The sequence below is a fragment of the Patella vulgata genome, chromosome 3 (assembly GCF_932274485.2).
Source record: "Patella vulgata chromosome 3, xgPatVulg1.2, whole genome shotgun sequence".
NCBI classification, from domain to species: domain Eukaryota; kingdom Metazoa; phylum Mollusca; class Gastropoda; family Patellidae; genus Patella; species Patella vulgata.
In genome coordinates, this window is record NC_065881.2 from 82,878,384 (window position 1) to 82,895,906 (window position 17,523).

The 17,523-nt window shown below is 39.2% G+C and overlaps 1 protein-coding gene across 1 annotated transcript in view; it reads right to left on the reverse strand.

Annotated features, from left to right (window-relative positions):
* Positions 1 to 17,523, reverse strand: part of LOC126816967 (putative G-protein coupled receptor F59B2.13) — a 71,644-nt gene that overhangs the window by 11,088 nt on the left and 43,033 nt on the right. The window contains exon 2 of the mRNA XM_050543777.2: positions 9,441 to 9,954. Coding sequence (XP_050399734.1) covers positions 9,441 to 9,451 — 11 coding nt within the window. The 5' untranslated portion in view covers positions 9,452 to 9,954. The remainder of the gene's footprint in view (positions 1 to 9,440; positions 9,955 to 17,523) is intronic.

Genomic DNA, 17,523 nt, shown 5'->3' on the forward strand with positions numbered 1-17,523 from the left:
TTAAAGGGGAGCACTCTCCAGTAACTACTTTTTTATTTTAAAGGGGACTACTCTCTAGTACTAAATATATTTATTAAAGTGGGCCAGTCGCTAGTATCTGCATGGCGTATATATGCTGGTCGTCAATAGACCGGTAGGTGCAAAGAAAAATAGGACGTTTAAACTCCACATCGCTAGTAATTACTCTTATTAAAGGAAAAGAATGGTTTCCGGAGAACGCTAGATCGGAGACGGTCTAGCACATATGGCGTCATATGTGGATTGTGGGTTATGATAAGGGTAAGGGTTAGGGCTGTAGATTTCGTCAAGGTCTCGACATGCAAAGAGGGCTAGCGCTAACCCTAATCCTAACCCTAATTCTAACCCTAATTCTAGACTAGCCCTTTCCTTGTGGTGGTCCTATGTAAGTCCGTATCTGGGAGAACGCACCATTGAACATACATTTATGACCAATAGTGTCATTGCCCACTCTTTTTCTTTACAACACCAAAACGGGCACCTGCTCTCCAATTACCAACCAATTAGTTAAATGATAAGTATAATTAGGGATGTATATAATTGTAGACGTAGATAGGTAATGACAGCCTATTTAATTAGAAAATGTTTGGAATTGCTAATCGGGCGAAAAACGAAGGAGACTTAACCAAAACAGGTGATATTTCAGACAATACATAATTAAAAAGAGAAGCTGAGAACCAGGTTAATAAAGGGGTGGATATCGACTCATATTTACAGATAAACTCCCACGTACAAATTGTGTGATCTGATGGTATATTTGGACAAACAACATATTAAAATTAATTTATCTATCAATGTGTGTGATCTGGTGCTATATTTAGACAAAAACATATTAAAATTAATTTATCTGTCAAAAGTGTTTTCAAATTCCCTTTCAAAACACCTAAACCGCAAGGAAATGATCCAAGCCTTAAAAATCTATTTTAAGCAGCCTTCTTTGGTCATGTGACCTGACTATCGAGGACTCCATTCAAGCAGAGGGAGGTTACATTTTCTGCCATTGTTGGGTAACATTGGACCGCCCAGCTCCGCCCAGAATATGCAATTTAATTGAATTCTAACTAGGCGGTTAAATTCAAGTAAATTCACCGCATGAGTGGGTGCATGTGAGAATTATAAGGCACTGTTATGTTTGCCATGGTGTATAATACTAGCAGGAAAAACAAAAACTGGAATCTTTTCTAACGATGGGTGGTCGCATGGGGTGGTAAATTTCAGTGATATTCACTGTTGTAGATCCTGAGCCGTACGAAGCTATCACGCGAGAACTAAATGATAGAAGGCCTGGAAGTCGGGTGTTCGATCTCTGCATTGGCCTAGAAAGTTCATCCAGATTTTCCGGTGTGGTTTCCCGTTGTCAGTGACTGAGGGCCTGACAAGGACAGCTGTCTAGTCGTTCCAATGGGACGGAAAACCGAGGTACCGTGTACACATTGACGATCACGTAAAAGATCAGTTGGAATTCGATATAAGAGTAAGCCGTAGCACCGCTGTCCGGGCAAAGTTACCCTCATAGCACACTGTATGGCGTATGCCCGTCTTCTTTAGCCCCGGAGTAGGGTCGCAGAACAGTAGGACGCTAAACCCCATTTCATTTCATTTCTAAATGATAGCCGTAGTTTGTATAGTGATACTGTTGTGCAGATCTATCCTGAATCTCAGCATAAGGGTTGTCATTGAGTCAACTGGCGTGGTTTCGACAAGGAGTAGGGTCGCCTGTCCAACCTCGTTGGTTTTCTCCCACTGCTAAAGACATCTACGCGCAAACGAATTACTGAAATAATATTGAATCATATGTTCGTCCCGAAATGACATCTCTCTCTAAACCATATCGTCATTTCAGTCACAATATAAGTTCCGAAGTATCTTGACGGAATTTAATCTATTTACTAATAGCGATAACTAACGCTTCTTTAACTTAAGTAGGTGCTAACTACCATAAACTATCCATTACCTATTACCAGAATTTCCCGGATGTTTAAACACCTAGATAACAGAGTTTACAGGTGATAGACAGGTGATAGACATCACAGGTAACACACGATTGGCATGCCTGATTAACTAAATAAATTCTGGGCGGTCATAAAAATAAACGAAAGATAAGAAACACGGAGAGATACATCAGATCGTGACTTGCTGGTTTTTTTTAGATATTGAATCACTGACATGTATGGAGGGTAACAACTGCCAAAAGTCAACAAAGGCTTCATGGCGTTACAGTAAATCTTTCGGTTTCCCACTGGTGGGTGAGTTTTGCCGGAGAACGGTCGGCGGTTTGGTCAAGAGGGACTAATTTCATATCAAGGGCAGATAATCTATTCACTAAAAATGGCGGGATTTAATGGCGGCGGCTTGACAACCTTTTCAGTCTAATTGAAATGTTTATAACTTGTTCAATACAACACGACCGTTTAATTACGGATTATGAATGTGAGGTGGTAAATTAAGACGTGTTATATATATACTTATTGTGGTATAATTGTCGAAATATCTCGAGATATTGGGAGATATTTATTTATGGTGGGGCACCGGTCCTACCATATGTTAGTCCCGAAATGACCAAGTTTATGTCGAGTGGACGTTAAGCTCTCTCTCTCTCTCTCTCTCTCTCTCTCTCTCCTGATATCTGAATGAGATCTAGGAACAGGGTTAACCTTTGTAATTTAAGAATAATATACTTTAGATAAGTATCCATTTTTGTCTACAATCCTGCCATAATATCATGATTTGTACAAGAGCCTGTGTGTATGTTTCGTTTGTAGAAATACTAAAATAACAAAATGTGGAGTAAATTGTTTATTTATTTATATATATTGGAGCTAGAACATGGTACCTGGTCATTTCAATTATCAGAAATGTTTTTATAGACAGGTGTTGCTATTCTCCAGCATGCGATCACCAATACCAATTTCTTTCTCATTTTGGGAAGCAAATAACATCAGTGGGCGGGCTGGGTAATAAGGAGTACAACCGGGGTTAATATCGTTTATCCAGTTATTAATAGCGGTATCATTGTTCATCAGACGTTTTCTCAATAACCGCAGAAAAAGAAATGGGTTTTAACGTCCATCAACACAAACTAGGTCATCTCGGGGTCTTTAGATGTGGGAGGAAACCAGAGGACCCGGTGAAAACTCAATAGGCTGAACAGGTGACCCAACTCATTTTCACTTTCAAAAGGTGAATCGAACCTGCTCATTTGGTTTTACGCACACGCGTTATACTACTACTGTGATGGCGGTTGGATGGCCGAATGGTTAGCGCGTGCGCGTTGTATCATAAGATCTGTCATTAAGTCAACGGGCGTGGTTTTGATTCCTCGGCTGTGCGTGACAAGGAGTAGGGTCCCATTACCAGCCTTGTGGTTTTTCTCCGGTCCTCCGGTTTCCTCCCACTGCTAAAGACCCCTGCGCGCAAGCGAATTATTGAAATAAAATTGAACCATATGTTAATCCCGAAATGCCCTAGCTTGTGTCGAGTGGACTTTAAACCACATTTATCTCTCTCTCTGAACACTATGACGTTAAGCACTATTTGTTTTTATTGGTTAGTTTCCCCGACATTGATACATACTTATTTCATTTATTACTTCAAAACAACAAATCAGTTTGTAATAGAATCAAACCCACCATTTTATAACAATATGTAAATGGTTATAATTTATTCAACAAGTTAGATAGATACAGACGAATTTAAACAATCGGTTGTCATTGACGATGACGCCATCTTACATTATCTAATACGAACAAACTCTAAAACTGTCATATGATTGGTTGATTGAAATAATAAATGACTTTTAATTTCTTGAAAAAACCCCAACACGCCAGTTGTCTAGGGGGTCATCATTTTTACTAACAGTCTACATTCTCGTAAAAGAAATTAAGTAAAACCTTTAACAGTTATTCGAAGTATGAAGGACAACCTGAAAGCGACAACACGACTTCATTGCTTTTATTGAGACGAGTTCAAACGTATGGTTGTCACTGGAGAGACGCATTGTTTACTTTTTATCAGAACTCATCGATATTTATAACAATCTTTTATATAATATTTATTATCCAACAACATCCGATTTTGTTTATAATGGCGACAAAGAGATTTCATGTCTATTCTACTTCTTTCTAATTTAAAGGAGCTAACTCGCTAATATTTGGGACCTACATATTGACACAAATGGGTCGCAATGCATATAAAAATGTAATATGGATGTATATAAACTGATTTACATTCAATCGTTTCCGTTTTTACTCTAATTTCAAAGCAGTTAGGACCGGCGAAATACGCCAAAAGTTTTAATCGAATGGCAATCTCTGCGTCTGGTTATCCCAGTCTACACCCATAGTATTTATTGCGCATGCTCTCCAGATAAGAATATGGGGTCACCGTTTGACATGACTTGTGGAATATGTCTAACCTCGATCTTCGAGTCGCTTGCTACAAATTGCGCTGAAACGCATTATGGTACACGATTCGTGTACTAATCGTAAAATGTTTATTTTGTCTTAAATATTGGATATCAGAAGCCTATGTTTTCCCGGTAAGATCACAACACCAATGTTGATTACAATTGACAAATAATTCGTGTTTTCAATGTCGATGGTTTTGGATGATATTGAGTTAGAGACTTAGCTACTTTAATCAGACAAAAAGACACCCATAAAAAATTACTTGACATTTTACAGACAATACTAGTATCAGCTGCTGACCATACACAATGAAGTCGTGGTGGCGCAGCGAATAGGCACTGGTATACTAACTAGGAGTTTGATCAAGTTGGCCCAGAAAGTTTCCTGGTGTTTTCAGCCGCTGTATTCCAGTGTCAGTGATGCAGGGGTGGGCGGGTGTCATAGTTGAGTCGTTCGGATGATCTAATGTAAACTTTAGATCATAAGGTCTATCATTGAGTCAAGTTGCGTGGTTTTCGATCATAAACTCGTACATGACCAGGAGTAGGATCACCTACCACTGAGATAGATCCTTATGCGTAAGATCTCGATTGTAACATTCACTGATTTCATTTACAATAGCAACATTTAAAAAGAAGTTAACCGTCAACCTACGATTTCTTAAAATTTAAGAGGGGTTCACTAGTCCGTCGCTATAAGAAATACCAAAAAAATATGGGTATCAAAAAACCTAATCCGAACCATAACTCTAACCTTAATAATAGATATCAGTGGACTAATGAACTCGCCGAGTAGTGCATCTTAGCCCTAACCCTAACCCAACCCCTAATAATAGATATCTGTGGACTAATGAACCCGCAGACCAGTTAACCCGCGGACTAGTGAGCATTCACCTAAAATTTAGCTTCCAGAATACCGACTAACCATTCACAGATTCCGTCTGAATCATCCTACTTATTATTGACGTTATTATTTTATTATTATCATCCATTCTTCCGATTATCAGTAATAATCGCATTTATTAGATTCATCACTCACTCAAAAGAACATTATCTCGATTTCTTATTCGATTAGTGGCTGCTTTAAGGCATGAACTACTTCCGTATGACGTCAACAACGATTGCAATTGACCATATTAATACTCGGTAATTGGGATAAACTTCGCTTCTGGACAATAACATCATTAAATGAATATTAGACTTCATCATCCAGTTTATCTCCTATCAACCTGTCAGTCGTGGAGTTTAGGCACGGTCACTCTTTATCTAATATCACGTTCGGATACTTATAGTTAAGGTGGGGTGATGTCGATTGGATCATAAGGTCTGTCACTGAGTCAATTTGTGGCGTAGTTTCGACCCGAAGCTGGTACGTGGCAAGGAATATGATCGCCTGTCTAACTTCGTGGTGTTTCTCTGGTTCCTCCCCCCCCCCCCCACACACCACCCAACCCACCTGCCAAAGACTCCTTCACGCCAGCGAATTATTTATTGAAATGAAACTGTGCCATAGGTTAGTCACGAAATGACGTTCAAACCCTGGTATATTGACGCAGATCACCAAATATTCCTACGCGTAAAGATATTTGTAGTCTTTCTCTCTCCCTTTCCCCTTTTCCCCCTTTTGCATGGCGAATCGTGTTGACTTTTTGGTGTAGAATCCAAGAAAAGGGTTTAAAAATACATTTTCGGTCCGGTATTAGTGAATATTCATGATTTTGAGGCAGAAGGATACAAGACGTGAGAGGTTGGTTAGGTTGAAATGTAGGGCGGAAAATTGCATGTTTACATGTCAAATACCGCGACATTATATAAACATTGCCGCGATTGAAGAATTATTATACATTATTGTATTCAAAATGTCTGAACGTCTTGCAAAGCGTGCCCGAACAGATTTGACATTAGATGTAAAGCGGCAACCTATAGCAGATTTCGAGAAAGTTCCACGACCTGCGCAGAAGGAATTAGCCGTTAAGTATTCAATTGGCCGAGCTACAGTGTCAGACATATTACATGTAAATGATTTTATGAATATATTGTACGCATGCATTGTTATTATTAATTATTTAATGTAATAAAGGTACAGAAAGGTTTATCATTTTTAAAGGGAATAGCATTCTGGTGATTCGAAGCTACAATATCAAAATACTTCCGGTTTTCGAAGTTACAGTATTTCCGGTTTTTGAGAAAGCTCGGTATTCCGACACGCTGTGTGATCCGAAATATTGTAACGATCCCGTACGATGTCGGATGTGACAGAGTCCACTGTATTTGTCTCTACTTCTAGTTTGTATATCTCAAGTTTTTCATGAAGAAACTCATACGTGCTTTTGGGCAAGAGGTTGCCACATGTTGCCCCATCTGTGGTAGAAAGCGTTCTACCCAATGAAAATTTGGGAAAAAGTTAGTGCCGGTCTAAGAGATGAGAATTAACATTAAAGTCAATGGGGAAATCTTTAGTGATCTGAGTAACCGAGTGTAGCATTCACGCGTGCTTTAACCAAGAAAACTTATATTGACTTCATGGGCACAAAAGATAACTTATCGTACGTGCCTTTTGCTAGGTAAAAGTTCGAAATGAATAAAGCAGTATACCCAGAGAGAGAGAGAGAGAGAGAGAGAGGGAGGGGAGAGAGAGTAGGATCGCATACCAATGAGATAAAGATATATATATATATATATATATATATATATATATATATATAGAGAGAGAGAGATATTAACGCCCACTCGACACAACTCAGTGGTGCAGGGCAGAGGGCCTGGCAAGGGACTACGTGTACTAGTTCGGATGGGGCAAAAACCGAGGTACCATGTACACATTGACGTACACGTAAAAGACCCCTTGCCAATTGTAATTCGATATACGAGTGGCCGTAGTGCCGCTGTCTAGGCGAAATTGCCCTCATAGCACAATGTATGGCGTATGGACGTTTTCATTAGTCCAGTCGGAGCAGAACAGAGGGACGTTAAATCCCATTACCTTTCATTTCTCCGTTCATATTTAAATTCAACTAGATTCAGCCAAAATACACCTACTTCCGAACAGGTTTATCATGACAAACTTTCCCCACCTTTGATGGAAAGAACACATGCTACCAACACTACAACTCTTTAGTTTGACCTCAATCAAAGAGGCTTAGCTCGTTTAACATTAATTTCGTGTAATTTAAAAATAAAAAATCAATTCTACTTTACGAGCAGGTGTTTTTCTGATGTAATCTAGAGATGACAATAACATAAGGGCGACGGGTTGATTGAAGGAAGATAGTCTGTCTTAAGGAGGTTTGGGGGCGAGTAGTTTAGCGCGTACCCTTGAGAGAGATAGAAAGAGAGAGAAAGAGAGAGCTTAACGTCCACACGACACAAACTAGGTCTTTTTGGGGACTAACACATGGTTCAATTTTATTTTAATAATTGGCTTGCGCGTTGAGGTCTTTAGCTGTGGTAGGAAACCAGATAACCCGGAGAAAACCCCCGAGGTTGGACAGGCGACCCCACTCCGGTACAAGCGGCTATTCGAAAACCATGCCACTTGATTCAATGACAGACCTTATGATTCAACACGCACGCGTTAAACCATTCGGCCACCTACTCACCCACCCCCCGAACACTACAGATCATAAGGTCTGCCACACTCAAATGTCTTGGTTCCGAGCCCAAGATAGCATGTCTGAAGGGAGCGAGTGGTCTGAAACGTGTTGTCGAGAATAAGGCCTGTCTTAAGTCTATATGAACTTAAACTGTTCGAATTTCTAAATTTGCACATTAAGCAATAACAATTATTACAAGCCGATATGCCGGTAAATCATTCTGGCTTGTATAAAGAGATAAACCATGGTCATTATTAAAGAAGAATGCAAGTACCAGGCACTGAGTTAACACAGTTAAGTTAAGAATACATGTATTTTTATTTATTAAATCTGAATTTGGATTGGAGAACAGGCTATGTATATGTGTAACCCATCTCTCAGATTTATATACATATACACATTATACATACATACATACGTACATATGTATATACATACATACATACATACATACATACGTACATAAATATAGAATAAATAGGATACACAAAGAATGATATAGAGACTTTTGGTTTTGGGTTTTTTTTAAAACAAATATTTGAGTGGAAATTTTGCTGGAAATCTATTTAAGAAATATCTTTGATCAAGAAACACAAAACCTTTCACATAGTTTCTTATTGATGTATTTGATGTATTAAAACAACAAAATATAGGCTATATTTTAGTTAAAATAATTAAGGCGAACAATTTTGAGTAAATTGTTAACTTATGTCTGAGAATGCTTTGTGAACTCGGGGCCAGAACTTATAAACTGTTAGAAAGTCTAAATGTATATGCACATTAAACAACTAGTATTAATAAAAGCTGATTAATTATTCTGGTTCTTTTTGACACTTTACCACCATGTAAAATTTATTGTAAGTGAATTTATACATGAAAATCTGATTTAAAAACAAATGAACAAGTTGACAAGGTATTGCATGATGGCTTTAAAGCCGCTGATCCGTGTTTGATTGATTTTGAATCCTTTGTAAACTTCAGACTCACAGTCGCTTTAATATTAGCTTTATTTAACCACAAATGGTCACACACAGTATTACAGAGAAATGATGAAATGAAATGGGGTTTAACGTCCTATTGACTGGGCTAATGAAGACGGGCATGCGACATACAGTATGCTATGAGGGAAAGTTTGGACAGCGGCACTACGGCCTATTTTTATTTCGAATTCCAACTGCCAAGGGTTCTTTTACGTGCACAACAATGTGTACACAGGGCCACAATTTTTCGTCCCAACTGAGCGACTATACGTTGTCTCCTGCCAACACAAACTAGGACATTTCGGGACTAACACATGGTTCAATTTTTTATTTCAATAATTCGCTTGCTCGTAGGGGTCTCTAGCAGTGGGAGGAAACCAGAGGACCCGGAGAAAACCCACGATGTTGAAATTACAAAGAAGAATATTAAATAGTTATACTTACAGTGCATTCATTGAACTGGTTGTTATGTTATACCATCATTAAATATATTCCCATCCAAATATTTAATCCAAAATATATTGAATTAAAATATGTCACCACATCACAGTCGGATTGATATCACAATTACGTATGTTAAGTAACTCTCAGTGTAATTTAATCATTTAAGGATTCAATTCAGTTTTTTTCAGTGAGTGTTTAATAAAAATATCTAAATTTATCAAACATGTGCGTTTTTGTGTGTGCCCGACATGAAAGCTTATCTGGATTACCACCCCAACATCGTCAACATCTCCGTTAATCGCATTAAGTCAAGCGACATTGACGGATTCAACCTGTTTCAGTCGAGATCCTCTCGTCTTAATAATAAACAATACAATTACTCCAAGATATCCTTTATAGAATATTTGTACGTAGTTTGCTCTGACGAAGGAAGTTCTATCCAGTTCACTGATGTCCTTTCATCTCATAACTCACGAAGATTCATTCATTTTCACCAGCCTCTGACATTTTCGTCCTACAAGAAAGACAAAAGAAACGGAATTAACAAATTGATGATATCGATCAGAAGAAAGATAAGTCGTCTTGATGTAATCAAAAACAAATTAAAAAAAAATTTATAAAATAAAAAAAAATATATAATTTAGATTACAAAAATGAAATGATATTAACGAACCAGCAGTCTCCGTCTCCGCCTATGTTAATCGATATTTAAAACTGACCACAATAAATGAAGACGTATAAGAATATATGAGAAGATAAAACAAAGGAGACAATCGGATTATAAACGGATTCCAGAAAGGAATCAGAATTAATCGGGGTTTAACCCCTCCCACCTGTATGCACTAATCAGATTAAAGCGAGAAATGGGTTTTAACGTCCACTCGGCACAAACTAGGTCATTTCGGGACTAACACATGGTTCAATTTTATTTTAATAATACGCTTGCGCGTAGGGGTCTTTAGCAGTGGGAGGAATCCACTGACCAGGGGAACACCCATTATTGGAAAGCACTGAGAACTGTGATCGACGAGTTAGCAGACCACTGCCGTACACACCGAGCCGCCGTGGCCCCCTTTAATACAGAAACCGTAACATTAGTCTAGTCTATATAAGGAATACTCTATTCATTTATCTGCAATATCACCTCGATGGAAGCGGACGTTAAATAAAGCTATTTCGCACACATTTATCATAAAACAGAAAGGGGAATTAAATAAAATGTCTTCCGAGGGTTTCGCTCGGTTGTTTGTCGCAGCGGTCAACAAATGTAAATAATTAATTAAGGTTAATTATATCCGCGACGAACGTGAATTCTATGACCAGGGCTATTCAGAAAAACAGGAAGATAATTCGTACTACCAGACAACCAGTATCACAGCACAATACTGCTACTGGAAGATCAGTCTCGGTTCTTAATTAAATAAAAGTCAGGAAAATCAAATCGCTTCTCACCACAATCATCGAAGAGAAAGAGCACACCTTTGACATTACTCAAACTCGGTTTAAAGGAGCTCAGTCTCTAACTCAATTTTATCCAAAATCTTCAACATTGAAAACACGATTTATTTGACAAATTAAATCAACATTCATGTTGTGATCTTACCGGAAAAAGGTGGGCTTTTGATATCCAATATTTAAGACAAAATAAACATTTTACCATTGGTACACGAATCGTGTATCATAATGCGCTTCAGCCCCAGATGTATCAAGAGACTCGAGGGACGAGGCTAGACACATTGCACCAAATCAAACGGCGTATGTAGACTGGAATAACCAGACGCTTAAAACTTGCACTCGCTTGAGACTGCTGGCTTATTTCGCCAAACATAACTGATTTGAAATTGGAGTAAAAACGGAAACCATTGAATGTAAATCAGTTTATATACATTCATATTACAGTATTATATGCGTTGCGACCCACTTTTGTCAATTTCTAGGTCCCAAATGTTAGCGATTTAGCTCCTTTAAGTCTGTCCCAGGTGAGGCACAGATGAAACGATGTATCTTGTAGTCCGGATAAGTTGAAGATACAAGGTATACTATACTTATTTATAGTGCACGTAAAAGATCCCTTGACAGGTAGACAATTCGCACATGTGACCATCGAGATGAAAAATAATACTATGCGAACTTATTCATCTATATTCCCCCATTTCCATGAAACAGGGGGGTTGGATGGCCGAATGGTTAGCGTGCGCGCGCTGTATCATACAGTCTGTCATTGAGGCGATTGGCGTGGTTTTGAATCCCCGGTTTCGATTACTCGGTTGTACATGACAAGGAATAGGGTCGCCTGTCCAACCTCGTGGGTTTTTTCCGGGTCCTCCGGTTTCCTCCCACTGCTAAAGACCCCTATGTGCAAACGAATTATTGAAATAAAATCAAACCATATGTTAGTCCCGAAATGACCTAGTTGTGTCGAGTGGACGTCAAACCCCATTTCTCTCTCTCTCTCTTTCCATGAAACACACGACGTGCCTCGACGGATCGTATCAATATTTACCTTTCCGATATAGATAGAAATGAAAATAACACAATATATTAGTCTTAAAATGATTATAGTGACGCTTAACTATTTATCTGTATTACCTCGGCGGATTCGAACTTGAATCGTATCAATATTTACCTATACGATACAGATCAAAATTAAAAACAACACAATATGTTAATCTCAAAATGATTATGATGACGCGAAACTATTCAACTGTATTTCCTCCATTTTATGAAACACACGACGTGCCCCAGCGGATTCGAACTTGAATCGTATCGTATCAATATTTACCTATCCAACAGATATTATAACTTGACAGTGTCTTAATCCACGCCAGCTGAACTACATGTTACCTCTACAAGTGAAGAATGACCGTTGACTGTTGTAATCCTGTAGATTTATCAGTCGATGTTTGATCGATATTTGTAAACGAGCTGTGAAAACATCCTAATGATCAAGTACCTCCAGCTATCTCGCCTCGTTGTTTTGTGTTTTCTTTAAGCGACGTTCCCATATTAGCCCTTACAAAACATTACAGAATGGACACCACCGGAAGTGACATATTTTTGTCAAAAGGGTTATGGTTTGAGCGGTTATTAATTAACTCATAAAACCCGACTGTATCTGTAAGTGGTATTAGAGATTGAGCAACATTAACAGAACTTAGAACTTATAAACCTATAACGGTAAATCTCTTTGATCTTTGGGGTATATTCTATGTCCGAAATAACTCGCGGTCTGAACGTCGTGGGCATTTTTGAATATATAAAGGGTAATTTGAGGTTATTCCTCTGAAAGTTTTTCTTTAAACCTGTAACGGGTTTCCAGGGTAGTTTTTTTTCCATAAGAAAACATGATATAAGGTGTTTCTTACTGGAATTCTGGAATTTTCTCATTTTATGTACATGTAAACATAGACGGTTTATAAGCAAGATAAAGTCCTCGACTTCGGTTATGTTGGGGAAGAAAGACTTTAGAAACAACCTGCCGGCCTCGACTTTTCTTTCTCTCGGGTTATTTTCTTCAGTCTTTGATTCCCCGGCAGAACCCCAGCCTCGTGCTATATCCTAAACATAATGTGTATGGGAAGCAATCACGGTTTTGATTATATAAAACATGAATTTTCGACAAGTATTACACACTTTTATATATTATTTTACTAATACACCCATCGGACCGGAGAAAAATGGTCTCAGGACACGTCAAGGTCGCCATAAGCGTGATAAAAGCATGTTTTAAACGCCAGATATCGTGATGTGGTCTCCATGGGTCGCAAATGATCGCCGAGTCACGGCGTGTGTTTTGAGCATGTTCAAAACAAACGTCAAGGTTTTGCGATCTGACCTGGAAAGCTTCGAGAACGCGACTTTTTTCAAGTTTGTAAGTTTTCGGGACATTTTCTTGCGTCTTGTTCACGTTTTCTGGCGATCTAATGCATTTTCTGGTTGTTGTACGGTCGCAGCAGCGCAGTCTGACAGAGGCATAATCTAAGGGAGTCACGGTAGCACTGCGCTGTTACGGCGACGGAAAATGGTCTCAGAGTGCGTCAAGATCTCCATAAGCGTTGGGAAAGCGTGCTGTGGTCTCCCTTCATTCTCTTATTGGGCTACATTTAGTTGGGTTCATTACTTAGCTTTTATTATTTTTACCAACCGGCAAAACTGTTCTAAGCATTAATGTCTCTTTAAGGTCAAGTTTTTAAGGCAGTTATTTTTTTTTATAAGACTTGCGAACAATGATCTAGGTGATATCATTAAGTTCCCATCCTGGGAGAATTCGGTTATCCGCCGATTAATCGGATGACTGCAGCAGCTAGAATGAGTGAATTATAATGTCACAATATTGACATGCAGGTTATACAGGAGAGGTTTAACGTCATTTAGAGATGGTCGACTTCAAACTACACTTAATACCAAAATTTAAAGAGAATTGAATTGAAATGAAATGGGGTTTAACTTCCAATCTTACTTCATCAATCAGTATAAAGAAGAAGGACATACACCGTGCAGTGAATACGAGGGGGATTTGGTCCGAACAGCGGCGTTTTTTCGTCATCGAATACCAATTGTCAAGGTATACACTGACGCCCCTCTATCCTGCACCTTGCTGTCTAGTCGTTTGAATGGGACCAAAAAAAACCGAGGCCCCCTGTACACATTGGCGTTCACGCAAAAGATACCTTGGCAGTTGAAATTCGATATAAATAAGAGTAGGCCGCAGTGCCGCTGTCCGGGCAAAATTTCAGTCATAGCACACTGTATGGCATATGCGTGTCTTCATTAACCCAGTCCGGAGCCGAATAGTAGAACGTTAATCCCCATTTCATTTCATTTCTATCCTGCACAACAGGCAAGGGGGGAGACCACACTGGAACGTTGACTCAATGACAGACCGTATGATACAGCGCGCACATGCAAACCATTCTGCCATCTACCCCCCCCCCCCCCCCCGGCAGCTTTATGACACTTTAAGGCAGCCAGTTGGCAAACAACAACAATCTTCTTTAAATAAACCCGTTACTTGAATCACGACCAATTATTGGTTAATTTAACAGTGGAAGCGAGATTATAAAACAGAAGATCAGAATCAATGGATTATTTGAAAAACTCCACAGCTGTAGAGAAGTCGCAAGATAACCAATCCCCCATACACTTTCAACACGAAAGGTGAATGAAATTGGTTTTAAAATGCTATTTTGCTTCCTCCTATCTGGGTAATGAAGATGGATATAACGTCATGCAGTGTACTATTAAAAGCAATTTTTCTCATCCGGGGGCGTTTCTGCTTACACTTCATCCGGGGAGCCACGGTGACTAAGTGGGTAAGACGCTGGCTCGCTAGCCTGGAGGTCCGGTGTTTGGTCCCTGCATTGGCCGAGAAAGTTCATCCAGATTTTCCGGTTTGGTTCCCCTTGTCATTAATGCAGGACGGAGGGCCTGACAAGGACAGCTGTCTAGTCGTTAGGATGGGACCAAAAACCAACGTCCCGTGTACACATTGGCGTGCACGTAAAAGATCCCTTGACAGTTTGTCAACACAACAGTTCGTAATTAATGTACAGGAAAACAATGCTGTAAGGTAAACAATGAGGTCACGTGGGGCTGCCTCCTCTATGGTGGTGTCACCTATAAATTATGCCCATTATCAGCCTTCTGGGCACTGAACTGATTGCTTTAATAATAAAGTATCCGAACATGGTAGATTCCTTTAATAATGAGTTCGGATTATTGTAGATTCCACGGTATTCACATTCCATCAAATGATGGTTGTTCGTCTTGTGATCAATTTTAATAGGGAAAACCATTATCAGCCTAGGAGTTGGGCGATCCAATGCTTTAAACAATAAGGTCTATCTTTGAGTCCAATGGCATAGTCTTGACGCCCCACTTGTTCGTGACAAGGAGTATGGTCGCCTGTCCAACCTCGTGAGTTTTCTCCGGTTTTCCTCCCACTGCCAAAGACCCCCATGCGGAAGTGAATTATAGAAATAAAACTGAACCATATGTTAGTCCCGAAATTAACTAGTTTGTGTCGAATGGACGTCAAACCCCATTTCCCTCTCTCTCCCATAAGTATCAGGACTCTGAAGCACTGAGCCTTTAACCGTTGAAATAAAATTAAATGGAGTTTACCGTCCTACTGTTCTGTACCGACTGGGCTAATGAATGAAGACGGACATACATCATACAGTGTGCTATGGTGGAAATTTTGCCCGGACAACGGCACTACCACCTACTCTTATATCGAATACCAACTGCCAAGGGATCTTTTACGTGCACGCTACGCTAATGTGTACACGGGACCTCGGCTTTTCGTCCCATCCGAACGACTAGACAGCTGTCCTTGTCAAGGGCTTTAATCGTGGAAGTGAATACTAAATAATTAATTTCATTCATACACAACTCATTTGACAAAGTACGAATTAAAGGGTCTATTTTCTTGAATATTAACGATCTATTTTAGTATCACCCAAAACCTTTCGAGACAATTATAAATATTATAAAAAAAATATTATTGACTTTACATCACACACCCATATTTAGAAACATGCTGATGACTTGACGTCAGAAATAAAATACAATACGACCGCAATGTTAACTGAATTAACAATCGCTCAACACGGCATAATTTGACACATTAACATGGAAAAGAGATAACGAGATCGCCATTTCACAACATAAGATAAGACAATGTCTACCATTTTGACCATTTTCTCCAAAAATAACGCAGTACAACTAGAGAATTAAAACATGGCGTCAGTATATTGACATTCGCATTTCGGCGCCATTGTATAAGTACAGAATTCTCAAAAGAGCATCGCGTGGAAATTGTCTGATTTCTTTTAGCCCGTTCACACGCTTAAGTTAAAGGCGTCGTCATGGGCAACGCCTTTGGTGTAATCAAGGAACTTCGACATACAGCCGAGGCTAGATGTAGGATACTGGAATCTGCTGAGGTTTGCCGAGTGGGTATTATGATGATTATAGGACCCCTCCCCCTCCCCCACGCCACCCAAACCCGCGTATAAAGAAACCTGTGTATATTGTCCAAGTTTTAATTAATAATTGTTAATTGATGAGTCGTGTTATCAGTCAAATAAACAATACTACCATGTGCGTGTGATTATTTATACTTTATTATTGGTTGTAAAAACAACAAGCGTGATAAAAGCTCATTGTTATTTCTTATATCGGTGCACTGTAGTCAGCTTAGTATGGAAATACGATAGTGTTCATAGAGTACGTAGCAATCAATTTACGTTCGCTGATGGGTCGCGTGTTCGATCCCTGCGTTGGCCGAGATAGTTCATCGCGATTTTCCAACGTGGTTCCCCTTTTCAGTGGTGCAGAATGGAGGGCCTGGCAAGGACAGCTGTGTCCAGTCTTTCGGATGAGACGAAACACCGACGTCCCGTGTATATATTGTGTGATAGAATACATAACTCTTATTTATTAAAAGATATTTTAATACTGGATAACATATTTACAGGTACATAACAACATCATTTGGTTGGGTAAAGTTACGTCTAGCTATAGCTGCTTCCCCTCGGCCTCACAGGACCCCTCTGCCCGGTGTCGAGGTCAGAACCTCTCCCGAGGTCCGGGAGACCTCTCAGCCTCTACGGGTGTCTCTTGTCCCTTTGTACTTCCCTTTTGCCTGCTTGTAAACTAGGCTTTTTATATCGGTTTAGGCACGCCATAGTTAATACCATTAGTAATCAGAACAATGAAAAGTAATTATTAAGATTCACACATCTTATCTCTAGACAATATGTGTTAATGCTTGTTACCTAAACCTTATATCATAATATACTTGTCTAAGACAAGCCGGCTATACATTGTTTGAGTAACCCATTATATCTTACATAATACTATGAAATAATCCTCACACACCGGATGCAGATTACATTTTACAATTAATCTGTCACATGTCCAAAATGAGTTACAAATGAAAAATATAATTTAAAATATGAATTCAAAATACAATAATAAAATTTAGATCCCAAATGATATTGTATTACATTTGGCGTGCACGTAAAAGATCCCCTGGAGTTGGAATGTCCCACATAGCACACTGTATGGCGTATGCACG